The sequence below is a fragment of the Indicator indicator genome, chromosome 28 (assembly GCF_027791375.1).
Source record: "Indicator indicator isolate 239-I01 chromosome 28, UM_Iind_1.1, whole genome shotgun sequence".
Classification (NCBI taxonomy): Eukaryota; Metazoa; Chordata; class Aves; order Piciformes; family Indicatoridae; genus Indicator; species Indicator indicator.
Window position 1 is genome coordinate 11653024 of NC_072037.1, and position 13839 is coordinate 11666862.

The 13839-nt window shown below is 47.7% G+C and overlaps 1 protein-coding gene across 1 annotated transcript; it reads right to left on the minus strand.

Moving 5' to 3' along the window:
• Positions 1 to 208: 208 nt before the first annotated feature.
• Positions 209 to 10877, minus strand: GFI1B (growth factor independent 1B transcriptional repressor). Its single transcript, XM_054393628.1, has 7 exons — positions 10846 to 10877; positions 5929 to 6053; positions 4661 to 4807; positions 3845 to 4107; positions 3461 to 3598; positions 2873 to 3038; positions 209 to 2029 (listed from the first exon to the last, which is right to left on the minus strand). The coding sequence occupies exons 2-7, from the start codon at positions 6041 to 6043 to the stop codon at positions 1851 to 1853; spliced, it is 1008 nt and encodes a 335-aa protein (XP_054249603.1). The 5' UTR covers positions 6044 to 6053; positions 10846 to 10877; the 3' UTR covers positions 209 to 1850.
• Positions 10878 to 13839: the final 2962 nt, after the last annotated feature.

The window sequence follows — 13839 nt, forward strand, 5'->3', positions numbered from 1 at the left end:
AACAATTCCATGATTCTCTAATTTGACTTCTTTCCTGTCTAAGTTTGGGAGCCCTGCTCTGCCTGTGAACTTCCATCTTCATTTCCACTCAAACCTTCTCCCTTCTCCTTTCCCCCTCCATCCCCCCCACCTGCACTTCCAGAGCCTTTCCTGAAATGGGTGTTTTGAGGATGAAAGACACTGTGTGAGCTCATTGACTGTGAGGGAACAGATTTATCAGCTCAGCCCCAGCAGGCTTGTACATCTTGTCACTGGCTGATAGAGTGCAATAAAAATCTCCATTAGAATAAGTATAAATACATATTTACAGGCTACAAGTAAAGGCAGGAGTACAGACTATGCTTTGAGCTTCCAGAATGCACATTAATGACTAAGAGCTTAGGCACAGCATAGAACAGGAGCAAGTACACTTTGGGTTTGGGGAGAAGAACTTTGGATTCATGGCAGGGTAGCTGAGGGCAGGACAGACCTCTTCTGGCAATAAATTAGTTTCCCACTTGGGCAGTTTCTTCTTTGCCCATGCTGGTGACCTTCATAAGCATTTGGAGTGCAACTGCTGGTGCTACAGCCCCTGCTCAAGGCTGCTTCCCACCCCTGTTGTTGTGCCTGTTTAGGGATGGAGTTGTGGGGTGGGCTGTGTGCTGCCACAATGCCCTGCTTAATGGAGAGCACTTTGTCCTTCCTCTTAAGAACTGGAGGGACTCTACAGACCTGAGTCAATGACTCCACATCACCAGGAGGGTGGAGAAATAAAAGCACACTGCAGTGACTTGCCAAAGGTTTTGTAGTGAGAATGCAGCAGAGCTTGGAGGGCAACTGGCTCTTGACTTGTTCCAATGCTTTGCTTCAACCAGCCCCTAGACCTGGAAGGAGGAGGAAACACCACTGCTCTGTCTGTAAAATATTTGTAAGGTACTTGAATGCTCTGCCAATGTCTGCAGGTCACTTCCTCCTTTAAGAGGGTGGCTGGAAAGCAGAACTCTTGCTTAGCATTGATATCCAAGGGCCACTGCTGACCATGCAGTGACACAGGATTGCCCAGGACAGCTTCAAATTGCTATGCAGTGAAGTATTGTGGGACACAGCAGCCTGGATTCCAAGAGCAGCATGGTGCTGAGACATAGGCAAGGTTAGTTTTGCCAGGCATGGCTCTCCCTGGAGCTTCTTTGGTTGCCACTCACCCCAGATCTTTGCAGTGTGTTGCATGTGAGGAATGCATTTAGAGACCCTTGTTACCAGCTAGGGATAGGAGCTGGGTTTTCAATATTTTCCTCCCACTCCAGGCTAAAAATACAAGACAGTGAAGTTGTCATTTGAGCACAGTAAATGCTCTGCTGAAAGAAAATTACTTTAGGTGTCTGCTGCCCAAATTTATGACCTGGGCAAGTCTCTGCAGAAGGCCTGTCCAGGTTGAACACAATCTATCTGTGTGCCCCAGCCTTACCTTCCCAGCCATGGTTACAGCACTGGCCTGGCACAGATGGGTGCTGCCCCTAGCTCAGGAGTTCTCACCTCACTGGGGTCTGCACGTGGTGTAAAGTCAGAGTAAGAGTGACCTTGGAGGAATTCCTCTGGGTTTGCCCTTGGGCAGATGGTGACAGGTCTGGGCTGGTACCTGCTGCAATTGAAAAGTGAGAGCTCCCACAGGCTTCTTTGTCACCTGCTGGGATATGCAAGGCCCTGGGGTGCCAGAGCACCAAAGCCAATGACAAGACTTTGCCAGACGCCTGGAAGCTGTGTGAGCTTTATGTAGTGGGCAGCACTGTGCTGGACGGAGATGCTGGGGAGGGTCTCCTTCCCTGGAGCATGCACTGGCAGTGGGAGCTCCAGCAATGGCCTGGAGCCATCCCTCACTTGAGGCTGTGCTGGGTCTCTCGGTGCCTCCGCAGATCCACCTTGCGCTGGAAGCCTTTGGCACACAGCTCGCAGCTGAAGGGCTTGAAGCCTGTGTGCTTGCGGCTGTGAGTGATCAGGTTGGAGCTCTGGCTGAAGGCCTTGCCACAGACCTGGCATTTGTGGGGCTTCTCCCCTGCAGGGCAGAGAAAAATAGTAAGAAAAACTCTGAGAGGGGAGAAGGGAGCTGGAAATGGCCTTCAGCAGCCCCAGACCTGAGTGGCTGCGTTTGTGCCCAGCCCCAGGGCCCTGCTAATGTGCACACTGAGCAAGCACCACAGCGTGAGGAGAACCAGAGGCTGTGTGACCCACACCCTGCCTGCACCCAGGGCTGGGGACAACCATGGCATGCACCAAGGGCTGGTCAATAACCACCTCCTTGTCCCACAGAGAAGGGCATGCATCTCAGGGATGCTCAGACCTTCTGTTCTCTTACTGTGCAAGGAAGAGCAACGTTGCAGTGCCTATGGATGCTGATTCCCAGCCCAGTATCTCTGTGCCTGGCACCATGATGGACTCCAGTTGACATTTGCTCACTGGGAATCACATCACAAAGATGATCAGAGGGCTGGAGCACCTCCCCTAAGGGGACAGGTTGGGAGAGTTGAACAACTCTAGCCTAGAGAAGAGAAGGCTTCAGGGTGATCTTAGAGCAGCCTTCCAGCACCTGAAGGGGCTACAGGAGAGCTGGGGAGGGACTTTGGACAAGGACCTTATTGACAGGACAAGAGGGAATGGATTGAAGCTTGAGGAGGGCAGATTTAGGTTGGATACTAGGAAGAAATTCTTTCCAGTGAGGGTGGGGACACAGTGGAACAGGTTGCCCAGAGAGGTTCAAGGCAAGGTTGGTCATGGCCTTGAGGAATCTGGTCTGGTGAGAGGTGTCCCTGCCCATGGCAGGGGGGTTGGAACTGGATGATCTTTAAGGTGCCTTCCAAGCCAACCCATTCTATGAATCCATGACTGCAGTGCTGCTCACCAGTGTGGATGTAGGTGTGCTTCTTCATGTCTGACTTCTGGTGGAAGCGTTTGCCACAGTACTGGCAGGGGTAGGGTCGTGTGTCTGAGTGGATCAGCAGGTGAGTGGAGAGGGTGGAGGAACGTTTGAAGGTCTTCCCACACATCTTGCACTCAAAACTTCTTTCCTGTTAGGGAAAGAGAATCACAGGATGTCTGTGGCTGCAAGACAGAGCTGGAAGGGTGTTAAGAGGGTTGAGAACAGATTTGATAAACAAATATCCTGAGCTCCTGGCCTGATGCTTGGTGCAGTGTAAAGCATGTGGGGATGGTTACTGATGGAAATGGGTTACATCTTGTGATGTAGACTCCTGTGCCCTCTAGGAGGAGGTGAGGCACAGAAGAACCAGCAGCAATGATCCTTCCTTCCATGGAATTCTTAAGGGCAGTCTGAGATTTGTGAGACCAAGATCTATGATCCTCAGAGGCCCTGGCACCAAGTGTCATCACGGTTGGCACCTAGGGAATGTCACTTCCTTTCTAATGGAGTGAGCAACAGCTCAAGTCCAAGCAGGCAGGAGAGCTGAGTCTCTGGAGAGCTGCTACCCACCTGGGAGTGAATGTTGGTGTGCTGCTCCAGGCTCACAGCGTGGCCAAAGGTTTTGCCGCACACGTCACAAGCAAAGGGTCGGCTCCCACTGTGAGACCTTCGGACGTGGACCTCCAGCCCGTGGGGAGTGGAGAACACCTGCAAGACACAGGGCAGGAATTTTATTTTTCAGGTGAGGTGGCTGTGTTTCCATCTCTGTTTTCAATTCCTCCTCTTACTTGAGTCTTCCCTCTCGTGGTCCATGGGAACTACATCGTTCCTGGTGCCCTCATCCCCTAGTCAGGAGAACCAGGAGGTACCCATTCTGAGCTGCATGCACCTGATGTATGCAATGAAAATCAGCCCAGGCCCTCCCCAGCCCTGGGGCTCTCCTCTGTGCCACACCTTGTTGCACTTCACACAGTGGTAGGTCTCCATGTCTGAGGAGTAATGCATGCTGTAGTCCAGGGGGGGGTCAGTGCTTGGCAGCAGGTGGCTTCCATACAGGCTAACTGGGTGCTCCAAGAGGGCTGACTGCATGGTGGAGGACATCTGTCTGTAGCTGTATGGCAGGTGGTAGGGATCCCAGGCAAAGCCAGGTTTGTAGAAGGTAGGGGTGCTGGCTGTGTTGGTGCAGTCCTTGATCTGCAGCCCTGGGATGGCCATCTCTGAGTTTGCAAAGGAGAAGAAGTGAGGGTCAGACCACTGCCTGCAGCTGGGCAGCAGCTGAAAAGCTCCCCAGGTACCATTTAATGTCTTGCCTGACTTTGGGAGTTGTACTTGGTAACTCCTCCTCCTTTGATTCCCATCCTGATCTCCATACAAAGTTCCTATTAGGACTTCGATTTCAAGCTGAGGAAATGTTACGGGAGAGGGGATGCCAAGGGACTATGAACCCCCTGCCAACCCTGCTTCATGTGGTGTTTGAGCAAGCATTGTGTGGACACCTGCTTGGACCTCTGCAGGGCAGACCTGCATTTGTACTTGGGATTTGGGGGCTCACTCATTAGGAATCAGAGCATCAGCCTTCAGGGGATGCTGATCTAGAGTAGAACCGTCAAGGGAAATGCAGACTGCTCTTGATGAGCCCTGCCTGGGGCATGTTTGACCACTGACCTCAAAGTAAGAGCTGCCAGTTACTGAAAATCTGGACCCAGTCTCAGGGGTTCCATAAACCAGCCCAGCCCTGACCTCTTGCAGTTGTGGTTTTGGATACCAGACCTTGAGCTGAAGGGCCTTGCAGCATCCTGCTCAGGTACTGGACAGGGACATTTTCTTCCTTCAGTTCAGGTGGGTCCTTTTCTTGTTTTGGAACCACACATTCTGGATCCTGGTTTGTGATGTCCTCTGGGGTCTTGTCTCCTATGGCTGCAATCACACAGTTAGTTTATTCTCACTGTAGTAGTTCATTCCCACTGTTGAGGTGGGGATTTGTACTTAGTTATGGACTCAGGCTTGGCCATGTGAGCCCACACTCCATTCCCTGAGTCAGCGCAGAGGAGTGTAATCAGCAGGCAATCAAGGTCTGTCCATTGCTGACAAAGGGGAATTCCAAGCAGGATAAGATAGACAAAGTAGAGAGGAGCAGGAAGAATTGGCAGAACACTTCATACCTTCTACAGGTAGAGAAAATTAACCCTTGGGTTAATTTTAATTAATTCTTGGGTTGGAAGGGGCTTCTGAACGTCATCCAGTCCAACCCCCTGTGCAGTAAGCAGGGACATCCTCAACTAGATCAGGTTGCCCAGAGCCCTGTCAAGCCTGACCTTCTTTTTTATCAAACTTATCACAGGGCTGGACTCTGGTTTGATAGCCAGGGCCAGAACAAAGGGTAAGCTGATCCTAGATTTGAATACAGAAAATTTGAATGGTGCCCTGAAGGAAGGAAACAATTGGATGGCTGTGGGAGAGCATGAAGAGAAGCAGAAGAAGGACAGCAGGCAGAGCCAGAAGCAGTGTTGGTTGGAGTTAATATGGCATAGAGCAGCTGAACCTTCACCTGGGAGCATGCAGGACTCCCTTCACAGTGTCAGGGTATCACCAGGATTTTTTCACTCCAGTTCTAAACTTCCTCCATCAGGAGGAGGTGGTAACAGAGTGAGGCAGACAAGATGTAGGTCCAGAGGGAATATGGGCAGTGAACAGGGCAAGCAGAGCATGGAGGTGGCAGAGCTTTGAGTTTGTAGGACAACCCAGTGCATAGTTCACACCCAGTTGCCTGACACTGGGGATCCTTCCCAAACATGAACAACTGCACACAGCAACCTGTGAGCTCAAATCTCCCCAGCCACACAGCAAGAAGCAAAGGGAGGATCTACAGTTGGCTGCAGTGGGACAGAGGGAATTTGGCCTCGAGGAAGAGGGCACATAGCAGGGGACCAGCTTGTCCTTGGCCCTCTTTACCCTCCCTCAACCCCACTCCCTTAGCTTATCTACTCAATGATTTGCTTTGGTGCATCCTTACCAGCCCCATGGGTGGCTGGACTCACCAGTGAAGGCAGAGGTTATTGGCTGCCAGGTGAGGACAGGCAGGTCATCTTCCAGGCAGCGGTGCTGGTGGTAGGTGTGAGCCTTCTTGCTCTTCACCAGGAAGGAGCGTGGCATCTTCCATCCACTGCTGGGCACAAACACAGCAGGTAAACCTCTCTGCTCCAGGGGGGAAATTCTTACTTGTTCCCCTAGCACACCAACAGTGATGAGAATTAAAACTCTTCTGCTAGGGACATGGTTCCTCTCTAAGGTCTCTCCAGCCAGGGAGGGGTTGCTTGGGTTTAGGGTTGTGGTGGATCTCAACTCAGGGAAAAACAGAGAGCTGTGGAGGGGGCTAACAAAAAAGCTTACTGTGGGACAGCCTGGGTCACAGAATGCAGAGATGGGACAGCAGAGTGAAGCTGGGCTTGCAGGTTGCAGCATAACCACCTAAAGGACACTTCACAATTTACCCCAGGGTTGAGGCAAAGGGTTCCTGCTCTCTTTGTGTGGTAGAGGAGAACCAGAGGGATGTTCAAATGCAGTGCTGTGCTCCAGACCACAGCTGGGTCTGTAGTCACATCAGAAGCCAGGATCTCTCTGCTCTGGCTACAGGACATGGTGCATCTCTGATCTTACTCTCCTTGAGAGAACAGTGAGGACAGCAGGTTGGAGATCAACCCTTTGAAAAAGGGTCTGCCTTGGTGTTTGTACTGCACAGAGAAGAGCACAAGCCCAAGTGACATGGGCTCCTCTGTGACATGGCTAGACAGAATCAGAGATGGTAGGGGTTGGAAGGGACCTCTGGAGATCATTGAACCCAGCTCCCAGCCAAGGCAGGGTCACCTAGAGAAGGTCACACAGCAGCACGTCCAGGCTGGTTTGAAATGTCTCCAGAGATGGAGACTTCATCACCTCTCTGGGCAGCCTGCTCCAGTGCTCTACCACCCTTAAATTAGAGAAGTTCCCCCTCATGTTTAGATGGAACTTCTGTTGTTCAGGTTTGTGCCCCTTACCCCTTTTTCCTGTCACTGAGCACCACTGAAAAGAGCCTAGTTCCATCCTCCTGCCACCCACCCTTTAAGTATTGATCAGCATTGATGAGATTTCCTCTCAGTCTGCTCTTTTCCAGACTAAAAAGCCCCATAAGAGAGATGTCTCAGTCTTCTAAACAAATAATAAGGATAGAAGCATCAATCCTAGGAGAGATGGAGCAGAAAATGCCCCCAGCCATGGTGTGTGGTAGGTGAGCTCCCTGGCTGTAGCTTGAGTGTTTTGCATCCTGGCTGACAAACAAGTGCTGGGGGGCAGGAGGTCACCTTTTGGATCTGACTCAAATCTCACAAACGGTTGCAGTGAGGGGTTGGGAGCATCAAATGTTGAAATTTAATCATACCAAATTCTCTTGCAATGGAGCTGTTATCTCAGCTCCCCAGAGCCCAGCCCGCCCTGTGCCTGCTCCCCACGGCTCCTAACTGTTCTGACAGAGGCAGAGGATGACAAGAGGCTGGATGCTGTGTACAGCAACATCAGCTGGCACCTTGTTTGCATATATATTTGCATTCTCCTTTGTAACTCTTCTGGATAGCAGCACTAAAAGCAAATCTTGTTGCATTTTATAGGAAAAGTCAGCAGTGAGCCCTGGCTCTGTTGATGGGAAAGTGAGTTATTAAGTTTTGGGTTGCTCCTGTGAGCAGTTGAAGCATAATTGACTTAGTCACTACAAAGAAAACAAAAAGGGACACAAAATTTGCTCCTGTTAAGTAAGAATGAGCTGAAGTGTCTGTGTGAGGACAGAGCAATGTGAGCTCCTGCAACAGGACAAGTGCAGGGTCCTGCATCTGGGGAGGAATAACAACAGCACCAGGACAGGTTAGAGGCTGCCCTGCTGGAAAGCAGCTCCACAGAGAAAGACCTTGGAGTGCTGGTGGACAACAAGTTCTCCGTGGAACAGCAATGTACTCTTGTGGCCAAGAGAGCCGATGGGATCCTGGGGTGCAGCAGGAAAGGTGTCCAGCAGGGCTGGGGAAGTTCTTCTACCTCTCTACTCTGCCCTGCTCAGACCACAGCTGCAATCCTGTGTCCAGTTCTGGGCTCGCCAGTTCAAGAGAGACAGAGACCTGCTGGAGAGAGTCCAAGGGAGAGCCAGGAGGATGCTTAGGGGACTTGAGCATCTCCCCTGGGAAGAGAGACTGAGAGCCCTGGGGCTGTTTAGTCTGGAGAAGAGAAGGCTGAGAGGGATCTGATCAATGTCTATCAATAGCTGAGGGGTGGGGGGCAAGTGGAGGGGGCCAGGCTCTGTTGGGTGGTGCACAGGGATCAGACAAGGAACAATGAGTTCAAACTTGAACAGAGAAGATTTCAGCTCAACATGAGGAGAAACTTCTTTAGAGTGAGGGTGAGAGAGCCCTGGAGCAGGCTGCCCAGGGGGGTTGTGGAGTCTCCTTCTCTGGAGACTTTCCAACCCCACCTGGATGCATTCCTGTGCAGACTGCCCTCAGTGATGCTGCTCTGGCAGGGGGGTTGGACCTGATGATCTCTTGAGGTGCCTTACAGCCTCTGATACACTGTGAGACTGTGAAGCCCAAGCAGCCAGGGATGGGAAAAGGTCTGCTCTGCTGCCCAGGGTGCAGAAGTGTCCACACTACCCCTCCACATTAGACAGAACCCACAGCCCAGCAGGGTTTGGTTTAAAGATCCAAGGGCCATGTTCACAGTGGTGCCTCCAGCTGTGAAGGGCCATGCAGTGTGGAATTCAGAGGTCTGCTGGGGGCAGCTGGGCTGTTGTCCAGCAGAATCAGCTGCTCACCAGCCCAGCTGCCTTTGGAAATGCTTAAATCTGGTCTCCAAGTTGCCCACTGTTTCTTCTGGGACTCCAGGGATAACTCTTGGTGTCCACCTATTTTTTCTTTTTTCCTTCTTCTGAAATGACTCACCTGCTTTTCTTCAGATTTTTTTTCCCCCAAGAAATTTGCATGTAACTTGAGATGAATGAGAGAAAACAGAGCCAGAGAGTAGATTTGTGAATTTTACGAAGAGGACAAAACTGTCCTGAGAATGAACCCTGAGCATGCCCTTGAGGGAAGGGACACTGAAGTATCTCCTTGTATTTGTTCTCCTGGAACTGCCTAGTGAGGCTCCTTCCAAGTATCTTAAAGTCTCTCTCTGCCTGACAAAAAGCTGTGAGCACAGAAATAGCTCCAGCTTGGCACAAACACAGGAATGGTCTGTAGTGTGGTGGGCGTTGGTCTCTTCTCTCTAGTGTTAGGTGATAGAAGGAGAGGAAATGGCCTGAAATTGCACCAGGGCAGGTTTAGGTTGGAGATGAGGAAAAATTTCTTTGCTGCAAGAGTGGTCAGGGATTGGGACAGGTTGCCCAGGGAGGTGGTGGAGTCCCAGCCCTGGAGGGGTGTTCAAGAAACCTGTGGCCATGGCACTTGGGGCCATGGTTTAGTGGCCATGGTGGTGTTGGGTTGATGATTGGACTGGATGATCTTGGAGGGCTTTTCCAACTGAAACAATTCTATGATTCTATAATCCTTCTGCATCTAGCATAACCCTGCTCAGGCTGTGCACCTCCCGCCCTAGCAGGAGTGCTTAGCTCAGGGGGTTCTTGCTGTGCCCAGGCAGTCCCAGGTGGAATATCTGTGCATGGAGCTGTGCTCTGCAATAAAAGGACTGCCCCAAGTTCAAGTCCTGCCACAAACCCTTCATACATGGAATTTCCACTCATGTCAAAGGGATTTTCCCATGTGGTGGGGCAGGACAAGAGTCCACAATGGAGGGTATTCATACCAGCAAGCTTTAGACACTGGGTTTCTTTGTGTAAGTTAACTACCTAATTTCCCTGGGCTTCCCACACAGTGGAGGAAGAACCTCTGGAAGTGAGTGACTGAACATGGAGTGAAAGCCTGCACCCAGCAACACACATGCTGAAGAGTCACTCTCCCTGCCCACCAGCTAGAAGACCACATAGCATTAGCAGCCAGCTCAGCCAAGGTAAGTTAGAGGTTGGAGATGGGTGGCGTAAGCAGAAGACCACATAGCACCAGCCAGGTAAATTAGAGGTTGGAGATGGGTGGCCCAAGCACTCCTGGAGTGTTTCATGGTAGCATCCATACACTAGGTACAAGAAGGCACTAAGTGCAGCCCCTCTTCTCTGATGGTTGTTGAAAGCTGCTGCACATCACTTAATGGATCTTTTTTTTCTAGTTGTGCTTGCCCCAGCAGATGTAAAAGTCAAATCTGGTCCAGTATCTTGCCTGCTGATAAGAGCCTTCACTGAGCACAACTATCTTGAATACACTGCTGAACGTTACAAAAGGAAGTTACCTTCCCCCACCCCATTTTAAAGAGAAAACAGGAACTGGGAGCCCAAAGCACAGTTAATTAACAACTGCATTGGGCTGTCTTTGTGATTCACGCAGCCGGCTGAGAGGAAAACTAAAAGCACAGATTGTGAGAGGGCCAAAAAAAAAAAAAAAGCCAACAACCACCCCACTCTCCTTGAAGCTCAGATTATCGGCAGCAAGTGATCAGCTGCTGCTAATGGCTAAGGGGGAAAGGAGGGCTACAAACATTCTGCTGCATCTCAAAGCCATTGCAGCTTCCAAAAGGATTCAGCTTCAACCTTTAGCTAAAAATTAAACTACCTTTTTTTTTTTTTTAAATGGAATTCATTCTTGCCAGCCCCTGTGGCAGCATTTTTTTTTACCTTGATTGACATTGGGTATCTACCCAAAGGAATTTGTTGCTTTTGGGCAACAAAACATTTTGGGCAGTGGCTCTCCAAAATGGAAGTGTGGTGGCATTTTTTTGGATATTAATGAACCTTCTTATTTGTTTTGCCATTCCTGGGGCTGTGCAGTAATGGAGTAATCTGCCCTGAGGCAAAGACATCCAAAAGGACCCAAGGGGAAAAGCTGTGGTGCACTAACCTGAAGCACCTTAGAAGGGCTTCTTGTAACCTGTTCTAAATTCCCCAGTCAGATCTGAAAGTGGAGCCAGCACCGGAGTGTTCCCCTCCTGTGTTCAAACAAAATTCCTTCATCCTCAGTGATGCTCTCTGCTGATTTCGCAGCCAGTTCCATGTAAAACTGTAATGTGAGACTGAAACGCTGCAGCTCCTGCCAGAACCAAATTCAAAAGGGGTTTTTAGGGGGTGGTTTCTGACTCCAGGATCCTAATTTCAGCAGATCCCCTGTTCCTCGTGAACTGCTTCACAGAGGGCAGCTCACAGTACCTAAAAGGGCTCAAATATGAGAATATGAGAGGAATGGTTGATTATGGAGCTCTTCTTCCTGGTTCCTTCAGTGCCTCACAACACAACCCCCTGATTTTGGCAACAGGTGCTTGCAGGATTGTGCCAGGCTGGATCAAGAACCCAATCCGCAGCATAAATTCCATTCCAAAGCTGATTTTTCATCTCCTCCTTAATTCAAGCAATCCCATTTTCCAATCTGCAAGGTTAACTGTAGAGAGGAAACGCTTCCCCCCCACTACACTCAGCTGAAGTAGTTCATTATAACTTGCCACTGATGTAGGGCTTCGTGTATGTTGAGTGCATAAAGTTTTAGGCTAAGAAGTTTCTTTCCTTCCTATTGTTTATATTTAAATCTGAACATTGCTTTCCCCTCCCCCCCCCACCCCGTGCTCTGGTAAAGCTAAAGCTCCCAAAAATGAAGAAGAGTTTGTCTTTCAGAAGACAAGGAAGGGTGGAAAGGATAAACCAGAACACCACCTGGGTCTGAAACTTTTAAGAGCCCAAATAAAATAAGAGGTTTTTATGGATTCCTGAGTCCTTAAATACAGAATCACCCTCACATTCCAATTCTTTGCAGCAAAATGAATCACCTCTTCACTACTCCACCCTTGCAAAATTAAGGATACTTGGGGCAAGTAATTTAAATGTGGCTTTGAGTTTGTTGGTTTTTTTTTTAGGGGCAAAATGAGCAGAACATTTAAAAGCCCTGTGGTCAGACTGGGCAGAGGGATGTTATGGCAGGGCTAGCAAATGCAGGGGGGAAATTTTGTCCCAGGAGTAGAAGTGAACTGCTGGGACACCTGCAGCAGCTCCATAAAGTGTTTAGAGTATAATTGCAGCACTTGTTCTGTAGAAACCTCATTTAGCTCCCAGTGAAGTTGGGAATGCCACTGGCTTCAGCAAACTTTGCCTTAGGCTTCCATGGCTAAATAGATTTCAACAGTGCAAGCTGACAAATTTTAGATCCTCTTAACACAGAGATGCATTTACTGGGTCAGCTTTGACATCATTTGCTCTCCTGCTCCATGTATTCAATCAGTCTGGTGGGGTATGAGGAATGTCTACAAACAGCTAATCCTAGAAGTTGTTGACACTGCTCACTAAGGCTAGGCTGAGCATGGAGAAGCAATGAAATGAAAGAAATAAAAGGAAATATAAAATGAAATAATAAAAAAAAAATGAAAGAAATTAAATCAAACAAAAAACTAAATAGTAAAATTAATTTAAAAAATTAAAAAATAGTAAAATATAAAACAATAACGTCAAATGAAAGAAATTAAATAACAGAAAATAAAATAAAATTTAATTAAATATAAAATACAAATAAAATGGAATAAATAAAATAAAATAAAAATAATGAAATTAAAATAATAATTGAAAACGAAAATATTTTAAAATAAAATAAAAATAATCAAATAAAAATAATAAAATAAAATTAATAAAATTAAATTAAAAATTAAAATATCAAAATAAAATTAAAAATTAAAATATATTATCAAACAATAATAAAATATATAATGATTAAATAAAATGAAAATAAGAAAATTTAAAAATAAAGGACAATATAAAATTAAAATAAAATGAATGAAATAAACTATAAAATAAAAATTAAAAAATGGTGACATTAAAGACAATAAAATATTTTTTTTAATGTAAAATAAAGTGAATGATAAAGTAAAAGAAAAGGAAACAAAAGTTGGAGTAGATGATCTCTAAGGTCCCTTCCAACTGAAGCCATTCTATGAAAATCCCATAAAACACAATGAAACCTAAAATAAAAGATGGATTTGAAGCAAAAAGACCTAAAGAGGAGAGACTGAATTCTCATCTAGCAAAACTGTCAGAGATTAATTGATGTCAGCAGACCTCTGTGTAAATTCAGGGAAGAGCAAAGGTCTGGCCCTATAAAAGAGCAGCTAAAAAGTAAAATTCAGCCTCTCTGATGTCCAAAAATCTCCACCTAGAAACTGTTCTTGCTGCATGGATCTTGCTGGGACAGAGGTATCAGAGCCCACTCACATCCTTTGCTATCTTGGTCTATTCTTCCCATTTTCACTGTGTGAGAATGAATTAGGTGCAGGGAATATCAGTGCAAAAGGTGTCTGAGTGAAGCATTATCATAAAGAACTCCTCAGCAAAAAGTGCTGGGAGCAGCCACATAACTGCAAACAACAAGCAAAGAGGGAGGTGGGGAAAAAAAAAGAGTAGAAAAATCAGATGAGAGAAATGAGGGAAAGCCACAGAAGTGAAAAGTGTTGAAAAGAATAAATCAGTCACCTGTTTGGGGGACTTTGCTTGACTGGATTCGCCTTGAAATCTCCCCAGACAAGTGAGCTGTCGTCTTCTCTCTGGACTCTTCTTCCACTTTTTCTCTTAGTTGCAGTCTGCTGAAATAGACACTTCTCCTTTTTTTTTTTTTTTTTTTTTTTCTCTCTCGGGTTTGTTGCCCTTTTTTTTTTTTTCTTCTCTTCTTGCCCCTGTTCCCCTCCCTGATTTTTCAATCCGATTATTTGTGTCAAAATCTGGTGGTGAAGGAAACAGCCAATAGAGAAGCAGAGCCCAGGCTGTATTTGCTTATCAAAACTTTCCAGGACTTTGAAAACTTGAAGAGAATTCACCGTGCCCAGCTCAAAACCCTGGGGGGGCAGCACCCTCCACTTTGCCTGCT